At 37.1% G+C, this 26,500-nt stretch overlaps 1 protein-coding gene across 3 annotated transcripts in view; it reads right to left on the bottom strand.

Moving 5' to 3' along the window:
* The window catches only part of LOC145479973 (clathrin interactor 1-like), a 111,207-nt gene that overhangs the window by 76,031 nt on the left and 8,676 nt on the right, over window positions 1-26,500 (bottom strand). For all 3 annotated transcript variants that reach the window (XM_081458462.1, XM_081458461.1, XM_081458460.1), the window contains exon 4: window positions 18,484-18,615. In XM_081458462.1, the coding sequence (XP_081314588.1) occupies window positions 18,484-18,615 (132 nt within the window). The remainder of the gene's footprint in view (window positions 1-18,483; window positions 18,616-26,500) is intronic.

Genomic DNA, 26,500 nt, shown 5'->3' with positions numbered 1-26,500 from the left:
GCACTTTAACTTGACGCCACGCAGTCTTCAAAGAACATTTGAACAGTTTTCATACTTTTTACCTTTAAAAATGTCGGACTAAAATTAATGTCATCAACTAAAACTATTAAACTGCTACTGCAGAGACGTAAAAACAATCTAGAAATGAAAGTTTCTTTTTTGTTTAATATCCTGGGAACAATAGCCGATAACTTGTAAGCTCTAATTGAATTTACTCCCATATGAAAAACAAAAGTGTTGAGTTACCATTTGTAACTAAAAATAGCAAACATCTCGTGGGAACAAGTGGTGACGATTCGTCAGCTCTAATTGAATTTACTACCTTGTGAAAAACAAGAGTGTCAAATTACACTTTGTAACTAAAAAATAAAAATCTCATTATATTTGCATGCAATAAGAACAAAACAATCGTTACCCCCACTTAGTATTGTAAACATTAGAACTGCTTCAAATCTAAATAGTCTCATCTCCTCTAAAACACATCCTAAGAACTAGAACCGACGATTCGTGACCTCTAATTGAAGTATCAAGTTACCCTTTGTAATTAAAAATAAAAATATCTCGTGCCATTTGCCTACTACTAACTCATGAACTGCTTCAAAACTCAAGACTCATCTTGTTCATAACTAGCCACCATTACACTGAAAATTATGCACTCTAAAACAACCCAATGTATGTATGTAACTGTCACACTTCCCTCCAAACCGGACTAAAAATCACAAACCGGCAACATGCACTCTCTCTATATTTTTCAATTACCAAAGTCCTTGTGTTTATACATACCTTGTGTTTATACATACCTTGTGTTTCTCGCATACCATTTACCTTTACAACAAAAAATTTGATTGGCTGTTCATAATAGATCCAATCTGATTGGTGTGACATACATACATCTCTCACTTGCTCACTCACTCACTCACTCACCCATTGACCCGTCCATAACACACCCGACACGCCGACTAAGAGGTATTTTTTTTACAAAAAAAATAACTCAAAAACCGTGTTCTTATCAGTTCCTAGCTTGAAATAAGTACATGTAGCTACTTGTGGATGCCCTTCACCAAAAAAGAGTTGAACAAGAAAAGAAAAAGACCAGTGGCTTAAAAAACACAAACGGGAAAAAAAGCCGATGAATCCTGGAATCTAACTCAGGTCCACTAGATTGGAATGTGGGTATTAACCATAGTATTAAACCATTGATGCCTGAATGAAATTGCCCGCGGCCCACCCCTAATTCCCTGGCATTTTTTGGACTATTTCAGAGCGAGCGAAAGCACAAAAATAAACCATATGTGCAGTAACCACAGACACAAGATCAGGTTTCAAGACATCGTTTATTTTAAGTTAAATAAATGAAGGGTCAAAATATTAAAAAATATTAGCAAAAAGAACTCAACCTGATGTGTAAAACTGATAAGAAAACAAGATATTATATTATTTCTTTACCGCATAACAAAATGTCCCACAGAAGCTGAGAAAATTGAAAAATTGAGTAAATTAAATATGCAGAAATCCAATGTGCAAGTAACTGTTCACTTTTAAAACCCAAAATTCCCAAATACAGGAAACCAAATGAAAGAAATGGGAAAGGAAGTTCAATAACAAGAAATTTTAATTCAAGCTGAGGTGAAAAAACCTATTTAAAAGCAAAAAATTGTTCAAAATTTTGCACACATACTTTGCTGCATGACCGCATGTTCAGATTATTCTGCAACATATAGTCTCTTAAACTGCAAACTTCTCGGATGCCCACTTTTAGTGTGGCTAGCACACAGGAACAAAGGAGTCCTATTTGACCTTTTTTCCTGTCAAATTCGCTGTAGCGCAAATCGATTCTTTGCTGATTCAAATGACCTCAAAATCAAACTGCATACAAGCAATCGTGTTGCGATGATTAAATCTACTATAAATAGATAAAGCTTTTTGTGAGAGCTGTTGTGTGACTTTGCAATATGATAGCTCATCAGATTATTCAAGTGTCAGAGTGTATCAGCTTAGACAAGCGCAAAAATGTTCTCTGTGGGCAAAATTTTAACACTTGGATGGGATTTCAGTTCGTGAAGTTCTGGCTAGTTATCACTTCCACTCGCTATGTTGGATTCTTCTTCCAATGCGACTTACGTTTCTTCACTGTTATTTGTGCAACATGGAGAGTTTGTCCTCAATAGCAGGATTTTCTTGCAGCGGATTCTATGCCCATGGTTGAAACTTATAATTTGGCATACTCAAGAGCTTTTTAGAGGCTTGCAAGACCACAGTGTTCTTTATTAGAGATTTTTTTGACAAATGGTACGGTGACCTCAATGAAACTGTATGCTTTGATTTCCGAAATTTAATTTTAGGACCATCAATATGTAGAGCGGATTGCCTCTTGTCCATTTTTAATAAACTTCGGAGCGGAAATTTACAATAACAGCTTCCAGCAACTTCACCTCAATCATCAAAAATGTTCCCAGTGCCTATTACGAAAGCCAACATTTGGTCTTATTTACAGGTAACTGTTAATTTAAGATTAGAATTGTAATAGAAATGTTAAATGAACTATACCCAGAAAGCAAACAAAACAAGTCTCCATTTTTAGTGCAACAATTGCAGTCACAAAGACCTTCACCTAGAAATGTAAAACGATGCATGTGCCTGCAATATCGACTAATACGGTGATTTCAAAAAGTTTACAGACGATGGAAGGACATTATTTGCATATCATTTGCATAATCTGCACCACAAATAAAATCCTATAGATCATGCAATTTCCGGGCTAATAGCAGAAAGAGTAGCTCTACCTCAAGCAAAGAGGATAACCGATCACCTGAAGACAAAATTTGACCTAGCAGAATCGACAAAGTGCATTCAGTACTCGAAATGGCAGAAGACATGGTGCCTAAACTTGACACTGTCCTTAAAAAACTTGAGGCAACGGAAACAAAACTTGACAGCCTTGAAAGTCATGTCAAAACTATGTGAAAGGGTCATGAGCAACGCTAGGAAATTGAAAGATAATAATTTTGGAATTTCTGTAGACTTGCCTAAAGAAACTGTTGATCAAAGAAAGAAGGTGCGGCCTAAATTTTTTGCTGGAAAGAAGGTGGGCAAGTCAGCCTATTTTAGTAGGGCTGAGCCCAATAAACTGTTTATTGATGGCAGATTATCTTCTGCTTAGATTTGCCGCTCAGGTTTTTTTCTTTTCCCTTTTTGTAATGTAATGGAGCCACAAAGTTAATTTATCTGGTCTTTATGTACCATTCTAATTACAATACCTTGTCTGTAGGTAGTTTAATTAACAGCTTACGCTGGCTGCTATTTTAATACCCTTTCCCATTATTATGTAATGTGTTTTTTGTGTGTGTATTTTCAGTCATGTTGCTTATTGTCATTGTTCTTTTTTTTTCCTTTTCCAGAGGCTCCAGCCTCACAATCTAAATTTTAGTTGCACATACCTCCTTCACCTTGTTTTCTCGCATAAAAGAGCAAGGTAAAAGTTTTACTTTTGTTCTTACTTTGTCTAATTCACAAAGCGTAATGTAAATTTTGGATTGTTATCACTCAATGCACAGGGAACTCTTGAGAAGTGAAAAGCACTCTTTCAGTGGTTTTCTAAAGATAAGGCCGACATAGTCTTTTTGCAAGAACCTTGCTGTTTGCCAGATGTTGAAAATATACGGAAAACCCAGCGGAACATTGGAGATCTTCATTTTGCTCACTGCTCTGAACACACTAGAGGTGTTTTGATTCTTGTCAAAGAAAGGCTTGATTTTGAATTGAAATCATGTATGCACGATAAGCAAGGTTGTTATTTTATTTTAATGGCCAATGTGCTGATGCAACCTTTTGAACCAGCGAGCAGTGCATCTTTTTCCAAGGGATTCAAACTAAGCTTGAAAGTGTTAATATAGAAGCTGATTGGGTTAAAATCATTGGAGGAGATTTCAATATAACCTTAGATCCCGAGTTTGATGGTTTAAGAGGAAAGCCTAGTAGATTAAAAAAATCCGTCAAAATAATAGACCAAATCCACCTATCATTTGACTTAATAGACATCTGCAGAGTTAGATATCCAGATGAGAAATGTTTTTCTTGGTGACAAAAAAATCCAGTGATTCAGCAACGATTAGATTTCTGGCTAACTTCCAGTAGTTTACAAGAAGATGTAGAGAGCGTAGACATTATACCTGTGATTAAATTGGATCCCTCAGGAATCACCTTGTTTATTAAGGGAATTGAAAATCAACGTCATGGCCCCTCCTTTTGGAAGTTCAATGCAAACTTAATTGACGATGAAATTGTATGTATCACTCATTAGAGGTAAATATTGCATATGGTTTGCACATGGATTGAGGTTCTATGGGATTATATTACATACAAAATTCGGCAAGAAACTATTGGCTATAGTAAATCCAAGGCTACAGAAAGAAGAGCAACATTAGCAAGTTTGGAAAAGAAGATAAAAAATTGTCAAACAGCATGTGATAAAGACCCAAGCTCAAAAAATTTGAATAATATGGATATTCCTCAAACAGATTATCACTGTATGCAAGAGTTTATTGCACTAGGAGAAATTGTAAGATCCAGGGCAAACTGGTATGAAAAGGGCAAAAAAAGTAATAAATATTTCTTGAATTTGGACCTCTTATACAAATCTATCAAGTTGTGTATTAAACAACAGTTTCATCGACAATCATTACAGAATCGCATCCATTGAAAAGCATCGCCTGGCAAAAGTGGGGTACCCATGATGCTTTGTGGGCGCAATGACCTGGGAATGAGGTTGCAAAATGTCACCCCCAGCTTCGGTCTCTTAAGATCTGAATTGCCGAATTCCCAAATGAGAGTTGTAAAATTTTGCTTTGCGTCCGTTTACAGACAATGGAGATACAATTGGAGCAATTAGTATTGTTTGAAAAGTGGTGAAATGCTCTTTTCATCAGTAAAGAGCAAAGGCTGCGTTTGCATATCAACAGAGCGTGAAGTGTTTATCCGTATACTAAACACATGATCGCGAGCAATCCTTTATGATGAAAAAAAAAATCAACTTCTGCCCAGTGGAATTCTGTAATCTATCCGTATTTAAGAACGGAAATTCTCATGTAGTCCTTGCTTTTAATGTTTTAAGTAGCCACTTATTCGCGTGGAGAGTTGGTTTTGTTTTGGAAGCATTTTTTAACGCTTCGTGATCACCGATGGCCGATCACCAGACGAACTCAGTGACTTCGAAATCTGTCCACATTGGAGCTCTATTTTCAATGTGAGCTTTTATTTTTGATTTTAGTTTTTTTCTACTCTAAGTGTATTACGAACATAGACGAAATTGCTTTCCTCGCAGAGAGATCGCTAAATTCGATCGCACCATCGGATTGTGTCAGAGATTTTTAAACCAGCTGTGTGAACCTAATATGAATAAACATTCGGACTGCAAATGGTTTGTAGTTTTGCTTTTGGCTTTCCACAAATTATTCTGTTAGTTTAGTTCTGATAAAAACCCGACATTTAAAAGGTGATTTAATTTTACATCTGACCAATTTTTAAACAATATAGCCTAATCAAGATAACCCGACTAATTAAAGCAATTCTTCTTCGATGAATAGCACTATGTTTCGGTTGTCTGAGTAAGACACAATACTTGTGAACACAGCGTACACGGGGGATTACATGATTGACAGTCAGGTTGACCAGCCTCCGTGAAGTTACGCATGCTCTCTTTCTCTTTTCTAGCTTATTTGCATTTTCCCATGCAACGTTTTTCAATGGGCGCGTTTCTATGTTTTTTCTGTCAATCATAAAATCAAACAAGGTGACTTGCTTTCACCTCTGCTTATCATTCTATCTTTGGAAATACTTGCATGTTACATTAGACAATATCGCAATATCCATGGCTTAGTTCATATAGTGTGATCGTCGGGGTGAGTGTAGTTCTGAAAAGAACTGTTGTTGGTGACTGACGCCACCGGACAGCTTATGTGACGAAACAGATACCTTGAAGGTGTTTTTCACAAAAATAACTACAACACTGACTTTATTAGACGAAACATTTACCAACCTACTGAAGCTGACGCTACAAACAGGTACCCAACATCTGTTACTACAGTGACTATACCTTACATTAAGGGCACTTCTGAGACCATCTCACAGATCCTACAGCCCTACAACATCTGTGTAGCCCACAAACCTACAACTACGTTACGACACTTACTTACGTGAAAGACAGGGACGAACCTAACAACAGACAGGGAGCACTTTACGAGATCAAATGCTCCGACTGCCAGGCTTCCTACACTGGTGAGACTGGCAGAAACCTTAACACAAGACTGACTGAACACAAATGAGCCATGAGAAATGGTGATGCCAACAATCACATTTCTGTACATCATCAACTGACAAACCACAACATTGACTGGGACTCTGCTCAGTGCTTAACCTACCGTACAAACTATTTTCAACGACATGACTCTGGAAAGCTGGTACACTAACCTAGAACAAATGCCTCTTAACAGATGTCAACAACTACCAGCGCCTTACAAATGACTTATCCATGACAGAAACGAAACTGACAAATGCACTTCTAACAGACCGACTTAACAATACATGGACCAAAAACCGACTAATTTGACTAACAATAGACAGATCGAAACCCACCAATGACGAGTCTTAAAGGGAATACCATCATGGCTAAACTGACCAATAATGTTTAATAGACCAGACTTATAACATCATCGACTGACAAACACTATTCACTTGACTCTGAAGATGACTTCTGATCAGGTTGTCAAAACATCAGTCACCAACAACAGTTCTTTTCAGAACTACCCTCACCCGGACGATCACACTATACGAACTACTGATACTCCTGGGTTCAAACCATTTACTATCCATGGCTTAGTAATCAATAATGAGGGAAAAAACATTAAGATGGAATCCACCAGAAGTTCAAGCAAGAAGTGGACGAAAACCTACCACCAAGATTATTTACATCATATTGCAAACTTCTGTACAACTGTTTTAAATAACTTCTCCAAAAAATATATCTAGTGACACCAAACGTCGAAAACGAAGGTTGCACTGCATGTAAAACACTTGAAAGTACTAGTGAAATGAAACTGATGATTTTACCTGTGTTTGCACAATTTCTTTGAACTTTGAAATTTATTATCTCTCATTCCCATGGAAAATTGTTTTTTGGTGTATTTACAGGCACCTATTTATATCTTTAGCTTAAACAAAATGTAAAATGGCATGTTAAAGTGCCTATGAAGTAAAAAATAATTGCTGCTTATTTGAAAGGATTTTCAAAGTAAAGAATATTGGTGTTTCCCTTTTTGGAATATCTTTTTTCGTTCTAGAGATATTTACGTGTTTGTATTATGCAAATGAGGAAAGTGATGACGTCATAGGTGGTTCCACTTGAACAGTAAAACACTGAATCAAGAATATCTCTAGAAATATTGGAGCAGTGTTTTTTCAAACTTGGCACCACGAATGTGCATCACAAAAGAAACAGAATGACACCTGTGTTGCTGCCATGGCATCACTTTTGGCCCTAGTCTCTTTCTGAGAAAAACCAAATATGCCAATTTGCAAACCTTCAAAAAGGGACAGAGGGTCTTGCCCAGAACACACCCGATTCCCATATTGTCTTAAATCTCCCCATTAGATTGTTGGGAGTGGATGATCCTTGTTTAAGATAAAATCTGGTAATGTTAGTTTTAATTTTACAGGACGAGCAGCATAACTGTTGTTATAGCGACGGCACGACATGCGTCATTTTGTTTCTTTTGTGATGTACATTTCTGGTGCCAAGTTTAAAGAACACTGCTTTAATATTTCTAGAGATATTCTTGATTGAGTGTTGAACTGTTTTAGTGGAACCACCTAAGACGTCATCAGTCATACTACAAAAACGTGAATATCTCTAACACTAAAAAAGATATTCCAAAAAGGAAAACACCATTCTTCTTTACTTTGAAAAGCCTTTCAAATCAGCAGCAATTACTTTTTACTTCATAGGCACTTTAAATACTTAAAATTATACTGGTACCAGAGTTTTGTCCACTAAAAACTGAAATCAGGGTGAGATGAAATTGAAAAACTCCGCTTGCCCTTTGGGCAAGCTGTAATTTCATCTTACTAGCCCAAATCTCTGGGGAACTAGCCTGAAATTATTTTATTTAATAAGGATAATTAAATTACGGAGCTTAGATGAACTAAGTTTTCTTTGATTTTCCATTTCAATTAAACCTTACACAATAAAACATTTAAAAACACTCAATGTGTGGTTCAAGAGAATATCCATACCTCCCACAGAGGGTTTCTGTTTTTTTTTTTTTTCCAGTTTGACCCCCACCCCCAGGGATTTTCCATTCCACAGGCTTCACGGTACTCCTCCCATCCCTGGAATTTCCATGATTTTTAGTTGAAACTGGTCATTCCACCAACTCAAACTAGCAAGAGAATCGAATGATTTACCGAAGGTCTTACTAGAACCAACTGAACCAGAAATCAAATGACTTATATGACTTATCAATGAACAAAAAATATGCACAGAGTGTTACTTCAGAATTTTCGAAAGTTTTAAGTTCTGATAAAGACAAGGTGCATCGTGATGAAACTCGTGAAACTACAACAAAGTTGCCATGTTTGACTTCAACTGGCTTTCATCAGAGTGAAGAGAAATGTAATTGTCAAATTTATGTGACCTCTGTCATGATTATTACATTGATTTTGTTTTTGCTCGAACAGAGTGCATTATAAGCTGTTATTTTTCCATTAGTTTTGTCGCTTATGTGTGTATATTATATTCTCATGTTGTGCAGGAATATTTGTGTGGTATCAAATAACGTGGTGATGTATTCTTGGTTTTTATGCGATGCAGTCATATTTTTTTAAAAAAATTACCTCTTCTTCAGAGGTTTAAGTTTTATCAGACATAAGACCCTTTAGGAACTTGACGTTTCACAATGTTTTAACTCGACAAGATTCTTCATTTTGTAATAGGGCACGTTGAGTCTCCAAGCTTTTGCGTTGCCTGAAATTAAATAACGGCCCAAGAGGACTGTCGCATAGGTCAAAGGATGAGTTATCACTTTAGTTCTTGCTAACTGGACAATTCTTGCACTAGAAAAAGTATCAGTTTCAACATGTCGGAACTCTAGAGTAATAACTTTTCGTTTCAATCCTCTGTAAGCAAAAAGATGGCGCCACGCAGTGCATTGTAGGTAAATGTACCAAATTAACACATGTAAACAGACATTGAAACAATATGGCGGTCGGTCGCAGAGTCCACTGAAGCGGGTTCTGATGCCTTTTAACTGTGCTGTTGCGGGCTGCGGTCATAAAAGTTGGAAAAATACAACTCTGAAATATTATTCCTTCCCAAAAGAGGAAAAATTAAGGCAAAAATGGATGAGAGCTCTGAGTTTACAATGCAAGAATTACAAGTGGAAATCGAGCAACCAAGTATGTAGCGCGCATTTTCCCGGAGGACACAAATATGGAACAAACAATATACCCTAAATTTTTCCAAGAAGGGATTTAAAAAGTGGTAAAATTGTGTGGCCGGTAGACATTTCAAGTTTGCAGCAGGACAAAGACAAGAATAAATCCGCCTCAACAACGAGTGTCGATAGCATGAACATTACTGCCAAGACAGTTTCAGTAAAGGAGAATTTCCCACTGCAGGGAAAATCAGATAATGACAATGTAGTGTTGCAGCAGGGCTTGGATGCGAACAAAAACCAAGGCTGTACATGCAGCCATGAAATTAACATATTGTTGGAAAGGATAAAGTCACTTGAGGAACACCGAAAGATTGAACGATGTGGCATAAATAGGTCCATGCTTTCAGACTCTGATATCAGGTTCTACACCAGCGTGCCAGATTACAAAACATTTCTTGCCTTATACAATTTTCTGAAACCGCGGTCGGGTTTTCAACTAAATTACTATAATGGCTACACAAAAGTTATGTCACGAAACATCCATCATATGTTGTGTCCAGAGGAAGACCTTGTAATCTCGTGGAGATTGATGAGTTATTTTTAACCATGAATAGACCAAGGCTAAGCTTACTTGAAAAAGACCTTGCCGATCGATTTAACACAGATCAAACTGAAGTATCTAAGATTTTTTCTACCTGGGTTGACCAAATGCACGCGTTTTACACGCTAATTGGCGACACTAATTAAAGAAAAATTAAGAAAAACTTTTTGAATTTTTTGAAGAGGTTTTTGCCCAACAGTTTTAAGCCAGGAGCATGAGCACGTGTACCTCATTATTGACTGCACTGAGCTATTCATCAAGAAATCTTCACAAGTTATTCAGCAGAGCGCAACATGGTCAGAGTGTAAAGGCCATAATACTGGTAAAGCTCTCGTTGGCTTGTCCCCAATTATGCTTCCAGCATTTGTATCTGAGGTGTATCCTGGAAGCATATCAGATGAAGAGATTCTGTCTGTGGCATTTTGGCATTGGCCCAAAGAGGGGACAGATGGTTGGCTGACAAAGGATTTATTGTCCAACACATCCTGGATGATTATGGAGTAAGAATAGACACATCAGTGAAACTGGGAGGAAAGAAGCAGTTTACTGAAGAAGATGTGCATAACAGGAAGAACTCTCAGGTCAGAGTACATGTTGAACGAGCAATAAGAAGGATCAAGGTTTTTAGAATTCTTACAGGAAATATTCCTATTTGTCATGGACACCTTCTGTCAAAACTATGGAAAGTATGTTGCTGGCTGACTGCGTTCCTACCACCATTAATTAATGGCGAAGAAGAACATGAGGAATAACATGTTTCACATGCATGAAGTACTTACTGTAAATTCAATTTTCTGCTCATAATAACAATGACAATGTTATTAAACACATAATGTTTTGTGTTTAGGTGACCGTATCATTTCTCGTAAATGAAATTATTGCTTGCCTTCTGTTAAGAACTGCATATTATTTAGGGTTCCAGATAATTTTTCAATGCAGTATGTCAGTTAAGGAATTCCAACAGGTCAATTCCCGCTGTTTCCACCAAATCAAGTGCTAAAAAGTATTTTTTCATTAACATGTCGGTTCATGTAGCTGACCTTATCGTGTTTTTGACCTGAGACCACACACTTATCTGGAACACTGAATTTATTACGCATAACCGACTGACAATATTTGACAATAATGCTGGTAAAGCTCTTATTGGCTTGTCCCCAATTATGCTTCCAGCATTTGTTTCTGAGTTGTATGCTGGAAGCATGTCAGATGAAGAGTGACACTATTTGATGCCAGTATTTTTGTATCTTCTGAAATACATTTTGTAATGCAAGCCATTATGTGGAAATCAGGGTCTATAATAGGCAACATGATCAGAAAATTAAGCCCAAACAATTGAGAACACACTGACCACACTTGTTGGGGCTATGATCATGGCAATATGTAAAGTAATCTTCTATCTGTACATACAAAGGTGATAGATCTGTGACTCAGATATCCTGAAAATTGTAGGAAACAGAATTTTGAAAAGCACATTTCAATTGCTGTGTTCAATGAAATTGTTCACAAGTGAAATAATAATATCAAACATAATAACCAGTGTTGTGCTCTGGAAATAAATATTTATTTACATCTACTTATTTATTGTTAACAAATTTAAGATATATTTAAGAGTAAGTGAAGCATTGAACCAAAAATCTATAATTTGTGCATTTCAAAATATATTTAATACCAAACTGTATTTTTAAATAGCTAATTTTCAAACAAAGCTTTTAAAAGACTTTGAAAATAAAAGCTGGTGGTTGCTGGTTTAACTTAAGCTGTCTTCTGGATTTATGAAAACATCTAAGGACGACCCACTGTTAACTATCAGATGACAGAAAAATAACTTCTATGCATGATCTTGCAAGTTCATTTGCCCACTGCCATAAGGGTAGTAAGTTCTCAAAACTGGGCACTTGATTTGACAGTCCTTGAAGCTTCTGGGCCAAGATATTATCTAGAGATGTAATGTCTATTCTACTATTGCTTAGGATTGCATTGCAGCATACTTAAAAAACATCAATGAAATTATTGTTCTTCCCGATTAAAAAATACTTTGACTTCTTACTCTCTGGAACATACCATATTTACCCGTGTATTAGACGATCCCGTGTATAAGTCAACCCCCAATTTTTGAGGCCAAAAACTAGATTTTCTTAATTTCCAGGTAAGAATTTCTTGGAAAACTTATCTTGTATTTCTTAAAATTATCTTTCAGCTACCACAGATATGTAAACAAATCACAGCAAGTTTCAACGTGCAGCTTTAAAGCTTATTATGGCATGTATACGAGCATTTTACCCAGTTTAGCAACACGTGTGCATGCAGGCTTTTCGACAATAATTTTTGTAAAATGCTCAAAAAATCAAACATAAGGATTTCAAACAAACCTTAAGTGTGAAGAGATTAAAAGTGGCTTTATAAGACAGGCAAAACACCAAAGAAGCTCATGACTTTCAGAACAGTGCCATAAACAAAGTGCAAAGCGTGTGTTGGGAACTTGGTAGTCAAGCCTTGAAATCGGTCAAGTACTGGTACAGAAGTCCTCACACTCGTATCCTGCCAGGTTATCAAGCAGAGAAGTTCGAAGCGCACAAGATGTTTTCTCCAAGCGGCTTTACTACAGCTTTATTTACAGGAAAAATATTGGTATTTTATGACAAAATTGAGCCAGTGAGTGTCTACAAGATCCAGGTTAAAAATTTAACGGATAAATGTTGATGCATTTTAACTTGAAGCTCTGATATAGAGAGAAAAATCACTAAGCGAACGTATGTTGTAAACTGTGCTGCCATTAATCACATGTTTGTTAACATTGAAAGACAATTATTATGCTAATTATTTAACTGCCGCTTGGATCTCAAGTTTTGACCCATGTATAAGTCGAGGGCGAATTTTTGGACTGATCTTTAGGTCTTGAAAGGTCGACTTATACACGGGAAAATACGGCAGGATTGGAGAATACAAATATTGGCTTGTGCACATTCTTCCTGCAACTGTATTTGGGCAACATGAGCCCCAGTTACCGAAGATAGCGGTTCCAAATTACCTTCAGCACACAGACACAGTCCCGAAAGCCCACCTTGTTTTCCATTTTTAATGTCTACAAGTGTCTTGCATGTTTCACCTGGAAATGTCCTGTCTGGGGAAGCTCCATAAAATTGGTCACTTTCCAGAAGAAAAAGACCACATTTTTCCACAACAGCAGCACTCTCACTTGTAAAGCAATTTGCAGCTTCATCTTCAAATACAATACCTCTGTGAAAGTTCCTGAAATTTTTTGAGGGTTCTGCTTTTTTATTTCTGATGCAGTCCCAAGTTTCTTGAAACTCCCTCTTCCCTTGTAGACCAATTACAGCGTGTGCCTTTGATGATGTTATCTTTCCAATTCTCTTACTGAACCACTCAGAACTTCTTTGAGCAGCAGGTAAACCTACTTCAGTCACATTTTCTTTATTTTGACACTCTTGCATTGAGTCACTAATGGAAACACAACTCTTATCTACAGACACATTTTCTTTCTCTTTGACAGAGTTAAGTTTCAAAATTTCAGATACTACTTTAGGGCACTTGGATGAAGCTAAGTCATCACATAGCTTGGTTACTCGTTCATTATCAACTGCTGGCTCTCCGTTCGGTCTTGATGTGTAACCACGACTCACCTCCACTGGCAATTTATGTTTTCTTCGTCCACTTTTGTCGCGCTGTAGCAGATGCTTTTCAAACACAATTTCTTGCAGTAGAATTCTCTTCATGTGCTCTTTCTCTGGATCTTGTGAGGCTCTTATGGATGGTATTCCCCACTGCTGACGGACCTGTGTGCAGCTGATTGACTTGGGAAGCTCAACACTGCATGACATGGTGGCCTCTACCAGTTTGTACGCCAAAGCAACAACATGCTTGCAAAATCCTCATTTCCCAGCAGTACACGAGTGGTCTTTTGCAGCTAGAATTTTTCCAGATGTCTTATCGAAAATTATTGAACATGCATAAAGCCCTTCACCAGATGAAATACCTTTGGCTTGTTTCATAGCGGGCCGTGTACAGCCTTCAAGTACAAACATGCTGTTTTGGTTTGGCAGAAGGTTGATTCGCATGGGTTTCCCAAACATTTCGAACTTTTTTGTCTTGGAGAAGGCATATCCTTCCTTTACATGCTTCTTGTCGGAAGTCAGCTCAAAATACTTCTCGACAACCGAGTGGGTGATAGTCAGAATGCCTGACAGCGAAGACATCCAGCAGTTCTGGGGAATATCACCATTGAGTATTTTCTCTAAAACTCTATGCTCACTACCGAGTGTTTCTTTCCTCTTTTGCTCGTAGAATTTCCCGCCTGGGTCCTTTAGAAATTTCTCATCCCAGCCATTTTCAATATATAACTGGACTCTAGTAAGGCAGAAATAGAAATCATCTGTGAGACAATGTATCTAATTAAATAAAAATTATAAGATCGATTGAAACACCTCAAAACAGCACTCATGCGATCTACAACTTACTTGTGTTTCAGCTCTTTTAAACTGAGTTGACTTAAATTTTGGCATCCTCGACGCTTTAACCATCTTATGGCTTCAGATTTGGTGAGCTTTTCGATTTCTTTTGCTAACTTGGCCCCTGGAATTTCATCTTCAGAGAGATGGACGTCTGACACAAAAGGCACCATCTTGTCTGTTTACGTATGTTAATTTGGTACATTTACCTACAATGCACTGCGTGGCGCCATCTTTTTGCTTACGGATCATTGCAAAACTCAATGACAGATGTTTCTGTTACTTTACGGCTGTCAAAACTCTGTAAAATTTGGGTGAAACACTTCTCCGGATAACACACGAATGAAAAACTGCAGAAATCTAATTCTTGGCGAGGTTGTTTATCTATCAATCCTCTTTCATATCCCAGATTCTTGACTTTATTTATTGAATTATGATTTTTAGTTTTGATCAGTGATCATGTGAATTAGGATCAATAATGACAGTATCAAGTTTGTACAAAACATGAGAAAGAAATGGCACTCTACATGGTCAACACTGAATCGAAAATCGTCAAGTAGTAGAGAGTCTTGCAAATATCTATCTTTGTATATGTATAGCTGTAATACATCATCAAGTGTGTACAAGAAAGCAAGCCACATAGGTCATTGTGCTACTCTGTGTAGTGCTACTAGATCCTACTCTAACAATCATTAGAACCACATGTTCAAGGTGATATCATGTACTAGAGAACTGATGTGTGACCTAATATTGCGAGATCTCAGATCAGCTGACAATAAGCGGTCCGCTGCAGAGTCTAGCCTTGCTGTTGGCGAGATCTTTGTGCGGTGGATGGACTCACGGCAATCCCACATTTTGCCAGCTTCCTCTGAATCTGTTGGCTTATAGTCTCATCATTTTTTTGCATCTGTTGATCTATAAATGCTTTTGCATCTACAGACAACTTTGTTGGTCTTCCCAAGTGTGGTAGATTCACCACGGAGCCAGTAATTTGTAGTTTCTTGATGAAATGAGAGACGCTAGTGAGGCTTACTACTGCTTACCAGTAAACCTGCATTCTTCGATGATCTGCTGGGTGGAGATCTTGCTTGTGAAGGGGCTCGATTTGAGTTCTCGTATAATTTGAAACTTTAGGCATGATGACTGACCATCAAGGTGCTTTAAACATTAATGTAAAGCGAATGAGTGAATGATTTCTGGTCTAAGTTAAATAAACACGAACAGTCGCTATCGCAGGAAACTGGCGTGGAGACTGGGGTCGGGTGCAAGAAAAATCGTGGTTCTACATGCTGTGAAAATGGCATTTTGGCAAGTGTGTAACATAGTGATTAAGTACAATTGCATTTACTTATCGGAACTGTGGTGTTTTGGAGTTTTGAATCAAGTCAACAATTTAGCATTACTTCTGAAATAACGAGGTGAGTTTCATAGCTAACATTTCGTCGAGCTGTGATGCTATTTTGGCAGATTAATGATATCTTTCATGCGCAATGATTGGAAAGGTCATTTATATATTCCACTCAGCGAACTGTGTTTTGAAGGTGAGAAATTCATGCACTTGTTTTGGCAATTGTACAAGCTATGTAACGTGTGACCCGGAAAACATGTTTTTAATGTCTCGAGCATCTCTTCAACTGCCACAGGTTTTACATTACTGCTAAACTGGGAGGTGCTAGGTGCACTGATAGAAGCAGAGACAATTATTGTAGAGGTCGATGCAAGATCAAAGGAGGAACTAGCCCGAGTTGTATTTTCTATAGCAGACAGACTAGACATAGCTACGGTTGTGTTAGAAGTGATAGAAGATGCAGGGAACATATCAGTAACAGTAGAAATAGAGAGCAAGTCATCTGTACATGAAGAAAAAATAATTCAATGATGAAACCTACAAATGAAGTTTGCACCACTTAGCGTAACATAATCATTTTTCAGTTTCTTACTTACAGTTTGCGTGACTGTGGCTCTTTAATATTACGCAAACGCTTATCCTTTTTTTTCTCTCTCATGTTACTTTTCTTCCCCAATTTTAATACTAGGAACTACTTTGAAATAGTACTAAGCTTTAACTGCAACAGGGAAAATACAACTGCTCAAAACTCAGGATTCAGAAGACACTACACAGGCAAGTGAGTTCAAGTGTTAACTTGACATTCGTAGCGATCCCTGTCGCGTGTCAGCGGCTGTTAAATTAATCAAATACTCAGCAAAAAGAAAGTAGGTTATGCTATTTTATTGATTTTCACTCACAACTGCTTTTCTGATGCTTTGGTTGAAAACCAAATTCTAAAAGACCTTTCTGTCGTTTTCCACGTGCAGACACCATTTTGTAAACGATTCACAATGGATTATGGGGGGTTTCCCCTGGCCGCGAGAGGAATGGAAAAGACAAATTGGCGGATGTCGTTTCTAGGGGTGAATTGGCAAAACCAAGCTGGATTGCTTCAACAAATTATGTATTTTCAAAGTGGTAACACCTGCGAGATATTTTCACGGCATTGGTTGGAAGGGGAAAGCAATATTTTCCCATAAACGCAATGGGATTTCACCTTTGAACAGACAAACATTCGTTGGATAATTTCAGTAAATATTTCAGTGAAACAGGCGGTAACATTTACTTGAACAGCCAGTAAAAATAACCGGTTACCGGCTCTTAACAAGAACCCTGATCATTGTGTAAGATGTTGCAGTGCAGTACACAACAAAGGTCATGTGAAGACCACTGGGATGTACATGTAAGGATTCTGTACGGGAGGGTGAAATATTTCTTTTAACTGTTCATCCAGTACACTGGTTGTATTATGTGGAAAGAAAGTTTTTTTGTTGAGAGAAGTGCTATTCATCTGGGCAGAAGGACAAAGCAAAGAATGTGCCTATTTTGAAGAAAATGTTATGAACATGAAGAAGAACTTGTGTCACATGTTGTGCCAAGGTATCAACCTAATCAAGACTTTGTTGTTCCCCTTGCATCTAGTATTCTTTTTGTATTTGAGCAACTTCTGCCATGGTGAAAACCACAAAAAACTCTTTTGGTCTGGTTTGTATGAAACATCACTAGATCTTCCAGAAGCATGTTTAGAGCAAAGACATACATTGAAGTTCTCTAAAATTTTTTAGAAAAATGTTGAGTTTGCTCTCAAATGAAAATGTATTTATGCATGTCCTATTTCACTGCTTGGCAATACCCAGGGGAGCTAAGTTTATACATTGCGGCCAATTAAAACAAGCTATTTTTTACTGGGCACATGTGGTAAAAAGGTAAAGTCTGCTTACGAGCCAAGTGGCCCATCAGGCCGGAGCTTATCCCGGTTTCTGTAGCATGAAGCAACTAGGAGTATTTCTACTCCCCCCTGGATGGGATGCTAGTCCATCGCAGGGTTACCCCCAGCATTAAGTTCGCCAGTACCAATTTATACACCTGGGTGGAGAGAGGCACTGTGAGAGTAAAGTGTCTTGCCCAAGAACACAACACAATGTCCCCAGCCAGGGCTCGAACCTGGACCGCTCGATCCGGAGACGAGCGCACTAACCATGAGGCCACCGCGCCTCCCTAAGGGCACATGTGGGCACATTGGAATTTTGTTACTGAGCCCATGAGGGAGCATCGGAATACAATGGGATAACTATGAAAGTTGAAATACTTTCAAGAAACCAGAACAGTTACAGATACTGGAGGGCTGTCATTAAGTTTTGAGTCACCTGTAGCCTTAATCTTCACACCTGTAACAAACTTGTTACCTTTTGAGTGAATTGTTTCGACTATAGGCAAGTTCACTGATAACATCGATGGTCCATCAAACATACTCAGCAGTAGCAGGTATCACAGGTTACAGCTCTTATTGACAGGCCTGTATCCTATTAGCTCTGCATACCCCTCCCCATTGTACTACACTTCATGGGAAACTTCAACATTGAGATTGAAAGAAATGTTCATAAATAACATTCTGATGTTGGAGAAGCAAATACATAATATGCACAAAAGACAACATACTGTAATTCCTTGCATAGTCCTCACTTGAAACTCCTTTGTACTTATCACGATTTTTCTTGGATCTTTTCCGTTCTTGCTTTAACCTGTCATCATCCTGAACCAACTCAACAAGGTCTTTCACTTTGTGACGTACTGTGTAGAAAATAACATAAAACTATTTAAACCTGCAGGTGATTGCTGGTAATATCAATAGGCAACCTGACATTACTAGAGGGAGTTAATTTGTACTATGATGATTGTTCGAGCTTTAACAAGAATAATTAAAAGGTTATATTTCGCTACCTTGCTACCTTATATAAGGCTATGGTAAATTTTGACTTGAAATGAGTACTGAAAATTTTGCATTGCAAACTAAATGATTAACTTGTTTGAGCACATAAGATTTAAAGACCAACTTAACACCAGTTCTTTAAAAAGTGTCAGTTTCAAACATTTCTTTGCCGGAAACTTGCTAGATCATATCATTCTTCTGTCAAGATACCATCGTGTGGTTCCAGAAAATATTCACACCCCCACCACGGGTTTATTTTTCCAGTTTGACCCCCCATCCTCCAGGATTTTCCGTTCCAGGGGGTTTCACAGCACTCCTCACCCCTAGCCCTCAGAAATATTGTATCCATAAGTAACAAGACTTAGCTGATTTATTCTAATCTTCTAGGTACTGTAATAAAATTGAAACGCAGTTGTTTAAGGTTACATTGTAGATGAAAACGTAAGTAGTAGGTTATGGAGTAGCAGGTTCCATCCAAAAAGTAAGCAGCTAAGGTGTGCCTGAAAAACTTGCCACAGAGCACCTGCTCACAATGCATCTTTCAGGGAGAGTATGCCACTGGGAACATTTTTGAAAAATGATTCCCCGAGATGCCATTTGGGGCTATTTTCGGTAAATGTTGTGTAAATTTGTAGATGGTTTTCCCACTCTTAATTTGATCTTATAGTTCTGGAATGTACCTTTATGAGATAGTGATAACTGAAGTCATGTATAACTCGACAGCTTACAGTCACTATGCATGTCATTATTACCTTTATTTTCTTTACATGCCATGCAATTACAAATTCTGAACAACTGTAGTGCACATGAATAAAACTACATACTGGCACGGAATATCATCTTGAAAACAACTAGTCTTTTTCACAATTATAGTCACTGGTGTTCAGTTACTGTCAACTTCAACTCAAGTCCTTGAATCCACTATATGAAACAGAAGTAAATGTAACATTCTCGTGCTGCGGCATCCGATACCCAATAAATTGAATTGAAGGTTTGGTTGTTTCACGTCTTACTGGCTCCTGACAATTCCTAAAAGAAAAACTCACTTAAATTGTATTTTTATGTTAAACTACATTTATTTTAAGCTTTTTTTTCTGATATATAGTTTGTCAGGGTTTTATCGAAACTCGCACATGTACAAATTTTTTCTGAAAGGACACCTGTGAAGGTAGGAAGTAACCTTAACAAAAACGACATTATCTCTAGCAGATAACTTTGGCAATTATTAGCTTTAAAATTCTCTATATTTAGGCGCTTTTGTATGCATTTCTTGGCTTCATCTTAAATTTAATTTTAAACAAAGTTTATTTCACATTTCTTTCATATTCTAATCTTAAGATCACAATGTTAGGCATTTTAAAGCGCACAGATTTGACACGCATTCATTGTCTGATAGGCATCTCACCAGGACTTCGTTTCTAAACCCATTGATGCCTGCATAAAATTGCCCACAACCCACCCGTAATTCCCTGACGTTTTTGTGAAATATTTCAGTGTGAGCAAAAGCACAAAAAAAAACATATGCACAGTAACCACAGACACAAGATCAGGTTTCAATACATCATTTATTTAAAGTTGAATAAATGAAGGACCAAAATATTAAAAAATATCAACACAAAGAACTCCACCTCAACCTCAAAATATTGTAATAAATAGCATTATTTTTTGTAGAAATATAAGTAATGTGAAATTATCAGCATCTTTTTTTTCTTTTTAAGTAAGGTAGAAATCCAATAGGTTATTGTAAAAACTATAAAAGGGGTTAATCGTGCCTAAATAATGTCATATGTATACAATAGGGGGAGGGGAAAAAGTTTTCTGGAATGTAAGTACTGTAACTGTAACCAAGTAAGTAGTAGATAAATGTTGTACTGTAGCACTGTATTGTAAGTATTTTTCGTTGTAAGTAGTGTTCTTTTTTTTCTTAGTCTGGTAGTGTGGAAATAAAGTTAATTAAAAAAACAAAACAAAAAGAACTCAACTTGATGTGAAAAACTGATGAAAAAACAAGAAATTATATTATTTCTTTACCACGCAACAAAATGTCCCACACATGCCAAGAAAATTGACTTTGCGAAAATGAGTTAATAATTGAGTTTAGAGGACAAAAATGAAACCAAATACAACAGAATTTCATTATAATACTATAATGGCTAACATTTGAAGAAAACAGTTCGAAAAATAAAAGCAAAGAACTCAATGTAAAAATCAATCTGAAAACAAGAAATCAAGTAATTTCTTCGCCGCACGGCAAAATAGTATGGTGCTGCAAAAGAAAGATGAAAGTCGTAAATCAAAAAGACGACAAAAACAACCCAATTATTTTGAGATCAGCTGTATTTCAACTGTGTTAAATTAGTGGCAATTTAGTTCTTTTCTCAGCAGAAATCCAATGTGCAAGTTACTGTTCACTTTTAAAACCTAAAATTCCCAAATACAAGGAACCAAATGAAAGAAATGCGAAAGGAAGTTCAATAACAATAAATTTTCATTCAAGCTGAGGCGAAGAAACCTATTTAAAAGTAAAAAAATGTTCAAAATTTCGCAGACGTGCTTTGCTGCATGACCACATGTTCAAACTATTCTTCACGCTAACGCGAAAGCTTGAGGTTTTGCCGACCGCTTTTGCAGTCACTTTAACGCCCGTGGCTTTACCGATAGTTCCAAAAGTTGAATTCAACTTCGAAGTAATAATGTACATTACTATTTTTTGTTTCTTAAGTCAATCTGCTTTAAATCTGCGATCTGTCATCAAAACTTACTTGAAAGCACTCCGATCTGAGGCCACCTAAACATTGATTTGTATTTTCCCTTTCTATTTTAAAGCCCAAAGCAGTAATTTATCCGTGTTAGGAATAAAAGCAAGACCTTGGAAGTTTTAAGATTTGGCCCACCACGCGCCATGATTACCTGCACTTTTCAAGCGCATGATTTTAAGAGGAAAAACCGTCTTTCTCGGACCCCTAATGACCTCTAAATATATGGTCAGAAAGTCCATTCTGATTGGTTTATTTGTCCTCAAGAACAATAGAATAGGAGAACCAAAAAGTCTTCAGGGAGGTCTCTCTATTTACGCACACAAAAGAAAAAGCGAGTGAAGAGAGCACCAAGCACGCAGGGGTGGGGGACGGGGTTTGTGAGCGAAGCAAGAAGCAAGAAGAGAGTGGACTTATTAGGCTTCTCCCCCTGTCATCGCCTTGCTCCACCCCTTGACCAATTAATTAAATCGGACTAATAAAATTTGAGTGGTAAATTGATTATTTTATTAATTGATTACAAGCATCAGTTTGCAAACAACACACACGTGCGTTTGAGTGTTAAGAATGTCGTCTCAGACGACTTTTCAACTGCAAAAAAACTGCTACAGTACAGCCTAAAAGTAATGCACGTGCAAGAACTTCTTTTTGCGTCTACAAGCCAGCAACTTCTTGCAGCTTCCTACGGGAAGGATCTTGGATCCTGCAAGACGCCAGAACTTCTTTGCGGTTATAGATGTTAAAACTGCAAGAACTTCTTTGTGGTTATAGAAGTTAAAACTGCAAGAACTTCTTTGCAGTAGGATTTTCAAAACCCAAGAACTTCTTTGCGGTAGGATTTTCAAACCGCAAGAACTTTTTTGTGCTAAGATCTTAGCACACGAAAATCTGGAACGGTCAGATTTATATTTTCCAGCCCACACTTACCGTAAGAAGTAATAATGTGACAATTTCTTAACTCTTGACAACTAAACCCTTAAGTTCAGTTCAGACAACAAACTTTTCATGAGCCAAACTTAATTCAAATTTGGACCGACCCAAATTATGAAACATATGCCTGTTAATTCAGGCGATATCAAACGGCCTAAGAAATGTTTCAAACAGATCATGGCAGCTGTTCAAATGGCCAAGGAAAAAGCAATGAACGGATACGCATTTGATGAAACTTGAAATTCTTTGATTGGTGTGAGGTGCTGTTTACATGTTCTACAAAGTACTTATATCCATCAAAACATAAACAAATATAGCCAAAGAAGAAGTTGATTATCTCACATGAACCGACGAACAAACAAATCGTTGACCTTACTACGTATACGGCTACCATCACCCAAGAGGTCTTGGGAAGTTTCTTAACCCATTGATACTTGCATGAAATTGCCCACGACCCACCGCTAATTCCCTGGTGTTTTTGTGAAATATTTCAGAGCGAGCGAAAGCACAAAAATAAACCATATGCGCAGTAACCACAGACACAAGATCAGGTTCCAAGACATCGTTTATTTAAAGTTGAATAAATGAAGGGCCAAAATATTTAAAAAATATCAACAAAAAGAACTCAACTTGATCTGTAAAACTGAAAAGAAAACAAGAAATTATATTTTTTTCTTTGCCGCTCAACAAAAGCCAAGAAAATTGAATACACAAAAATGAGTTCAGTTTTTACTTCAGAGGACAAAACGAAACCGAATACAACAGAATTTCCACTCTTTTACTATAACGGATAACATATAAAAAAACACCTGAACATAAAGGCAAAAGACACATGTAAAAACCATTTTAAAAAGAAGAAATTAGATAATTTCTTAGCCATGCAATGAAATAATACAGCACAGTGAAAGAAAGATGAAAGTTGTACATCAAAAAGATGACAAAAACAAGCCAATTATTTTGAGATAAATGGTATTTTAACTGTGTTAATTTAGTTCCCACTTTGTTCTTTTCTCAGTAGTTCTGTAGTGGCTGGATAAGACTCAAAATAATACATTTGAACGAAGAAAATAAACTAAACAAACAAACCATGGGGTTCGCTGTAAATTAAATATGCACAAATCCAGTGTGCAAAAATACTGTTCACTTTTAAAACCTAAAATTCCCAAATAAAGGCAACCAAATAAAAGAAACGTGAGAGGAAGTTCAATAACGATAAATTTTCATTCAAGATGAGGCAAAAATACCTATCTAAAAGCATAAAAATGTTCAAAATTTCTCAGACATGCTTTGCTGCATGACCAAAAGTTCAAATCAATTCTTCACCCTAAAGCGAAAGCTTGAGATTTTGCTGACAAGTTTTGCAGTAACTTTATCGGCCGTGGCTTTACCGATTGTTCTAAAAGTTGAATTCAACTTAGAAGCAATACTGTACATTACCATTTTTGTTTTCTTAAGTCCAGGAAGCTGCTTTTAATCCGTGATCTATACTCAAATCTCACTTGAAAGCGCACTGTCATGTTTTCGTGGTGGTTGAAGGAAGGAAAAATTCTTCACCAGAAAGGTTTGAGGACTCTCAACACCTTGATCTTCCATTCTGAGGCTACCTAAACATCAATTTATGTTTTTCCTTTCCATTTTTAAGTGCCAAAGAAGTAATTCCTCCATTTTAGAAATGAAAACAAGGCCCCAGAAGTTTGTAGATTTGGCCTGCAATGCACCATGATTACCTGCACTTTTCAAGTGTATGATTTTAAGACGGAAAACCGTCTTTCTAGGACCCCTAAAGCCCTCTAAAAATATGCTCAGAAAGTCGATTCTCATTGGTTTATTTGTCCTTAAGTGAGTTTTCGCACAGCTGGTTATAGCTGGCATAGGAGTCAATGGGTTAATGATGTGACTAACATTTAGTTCTAAAGTGTAAACCATATAAAGCCTAAACACTGTTGAAGTCATTCTTGGAGAGAGTTCTCGTTTGCGAATATTTATCACTGACAGTGGGAAGAGTTTGGTCACGTGCTAAGCAACCTGTGAATTGAGTGTGTCGCAAGATACATGTAACTTTACAGTTTGAGACAGAGATAAGGCCTTTGGCTCTTTGTTGGTTTATAATTATTTTTATCAGTTTAGTAACAGCACATTTTTATCATTTCCTGAATTAGATACTGGGTTTGCCTCGTTTTGTTCTTCAGCGACATGGAGGAACTTTTACTGTTTACAATAATTATTGAGATGTGTCCCGGAGTCCCAGACTAACAGCGTGAAATGACTGTATTTGAAATGGCTTTTTCTGTCCGGAATGACCCTTGTGGCAAAGGTTAAACAAACAACAAATTTACTGGGAAGTAGCTTCCTAGAGCAACCCAAATTTTAAAACAAGAGAGTTTCTCAGTCGGCGAAAACAAGCACAGGACTACATGCACACATGAAAAAAGCGTGACTTTTTCACATATCAGTGATGTTTGAAGCTTTATGCAAATTCAAGGCGCCAACAATATGATTGTTATCTTACTTAATAAGAAACATATTCAAGTTCAGTGCATGCTGTCTTAAAAGATTTCATTCAATGGGATTCTCTTCAAAAAGACAGGAATGTACAAGGCAAACTCATGAGATTTCGGTTTTCAGAAAATAATTCAAGTGCTTATCACAACCATTGCTATACCGGTAATGTTTTAACGCATTGCAAACAGGGTAGAATTTACAATGTTCACCTTTCAAGTTTCCTTGATTACCGTTTGTTTAGAAACACAAAATGCATTTTACGCAAGAGCTTTTTGTCTGTAATAATGATAATAATGGTGGTGTCTCATTTGTTTACACAGGAAATCTTTGCGGTGCAATGTGCGATTTGAACGAAAATAGTCTTTGCTCACATATCACACAAGAAGAAGAAAACAGCACTTCTGAATGACAACAGATGTGACCTTACACAGGAAAACGTACACTACGCCTTAACTGTTAACCGGATAAAAGCCTTTATCATCTGTTTGTTATCCGCTTGTAATCTGTTTAAATGTTTCATGAAAACCGTTTCAAGCCTTAGGCAAAGCATTTAATGTTATGATCAAACCGTTCGAATGGCTTTCGTAACTGTTCAAAAATTCTCTGGATCCATTAAAACGGAAAAGGGTATCCGTTAAGAACATCTAAGCAGCCCTTAAAATGACAAAAGTGATCCCTTAGAGAAATCTAAGCATCTATTAAAACGGCAAAAGCAATCCATTAAAAAATCCAAGCATCCGTTTAAACGGCAAAAGCAATCTGTAAAGAAATCTTTGAATTCATTTTAATGGGAAGTCTATCCCGTATCCATTTAGAAAGTCTTGGAACCATTATGAAAACATTTTAATGAACATTTTAAGCTTACTGTTAAAACAACCAAAGACAATGTTAGCCAGAAGCTACGGAGTTCCGAAGACAGACAGAACAGAACGATAAAACAATTTGTCAGACCGAACAGAAAGCCGTGGTATGCTTGTAAATAAATCACGTTGGCGTCTCATTCGCGAACGCTCGATTTACAACTTTCTTATGTCTCATGTTTTGTTGCAGGTTGAGTTTTAAAAGTTAGCTGGCTTAGTACATATTTTTATGTATATTTTAGTGCTGGTCGAATGAGAACCACAACAGCTCTGTTTGGGTCACAAGAATTCACGCAAAACTGTGGTATGCGATGTACCACTTTGTTTACCTTGTTAGAATTATGTTGTAACAAACATACCTTTCCTTTAATCAGTCCCCTGCATTCTATTTTGTGTTAAATCGTACTGAGGTCATGGAAAGTATATTTCTAGCTTGAAATTCATGTCAATCTTCGTCCAAGGGCCGTCCAAGGGCCATCCAAGGACTGGCATTTTAGGCTAAGAGCAAACTTCCCCGACCCCGTCCAGGAAAAGTTTTTCACTCGCGTCACGTGTGAATTGCGTGTAACAATTAGTGATATTGTGGCACGAATGTGTTTCTGCTCTTGAAAAAACTCGCTCGTCTACCATTTATGTAGTATTTTTATTGATAGAAAATCGTGTTTCCTTAAAATAATTTGTGACTGGAGATTACTTCG

The sequence above is a fragment of the Orbicella franksi genome, chromosome 2, assembly GCF_964199315.1.
Source record: "Orbicella franksi chromosome 2, jaOrbFran1.1, whole genome shotgun sequence".
NCBI classification, from domain to species: domain Eukaryota; kingdom Metazoa; phylum Cnidaria; class Anthozoa; order Scleractinia; family Merulinidae; genus Orbicella; species Orbicella franksi.
This window is presented reverse-complemented; position numbering and strand designations above follow the sequence as displayed.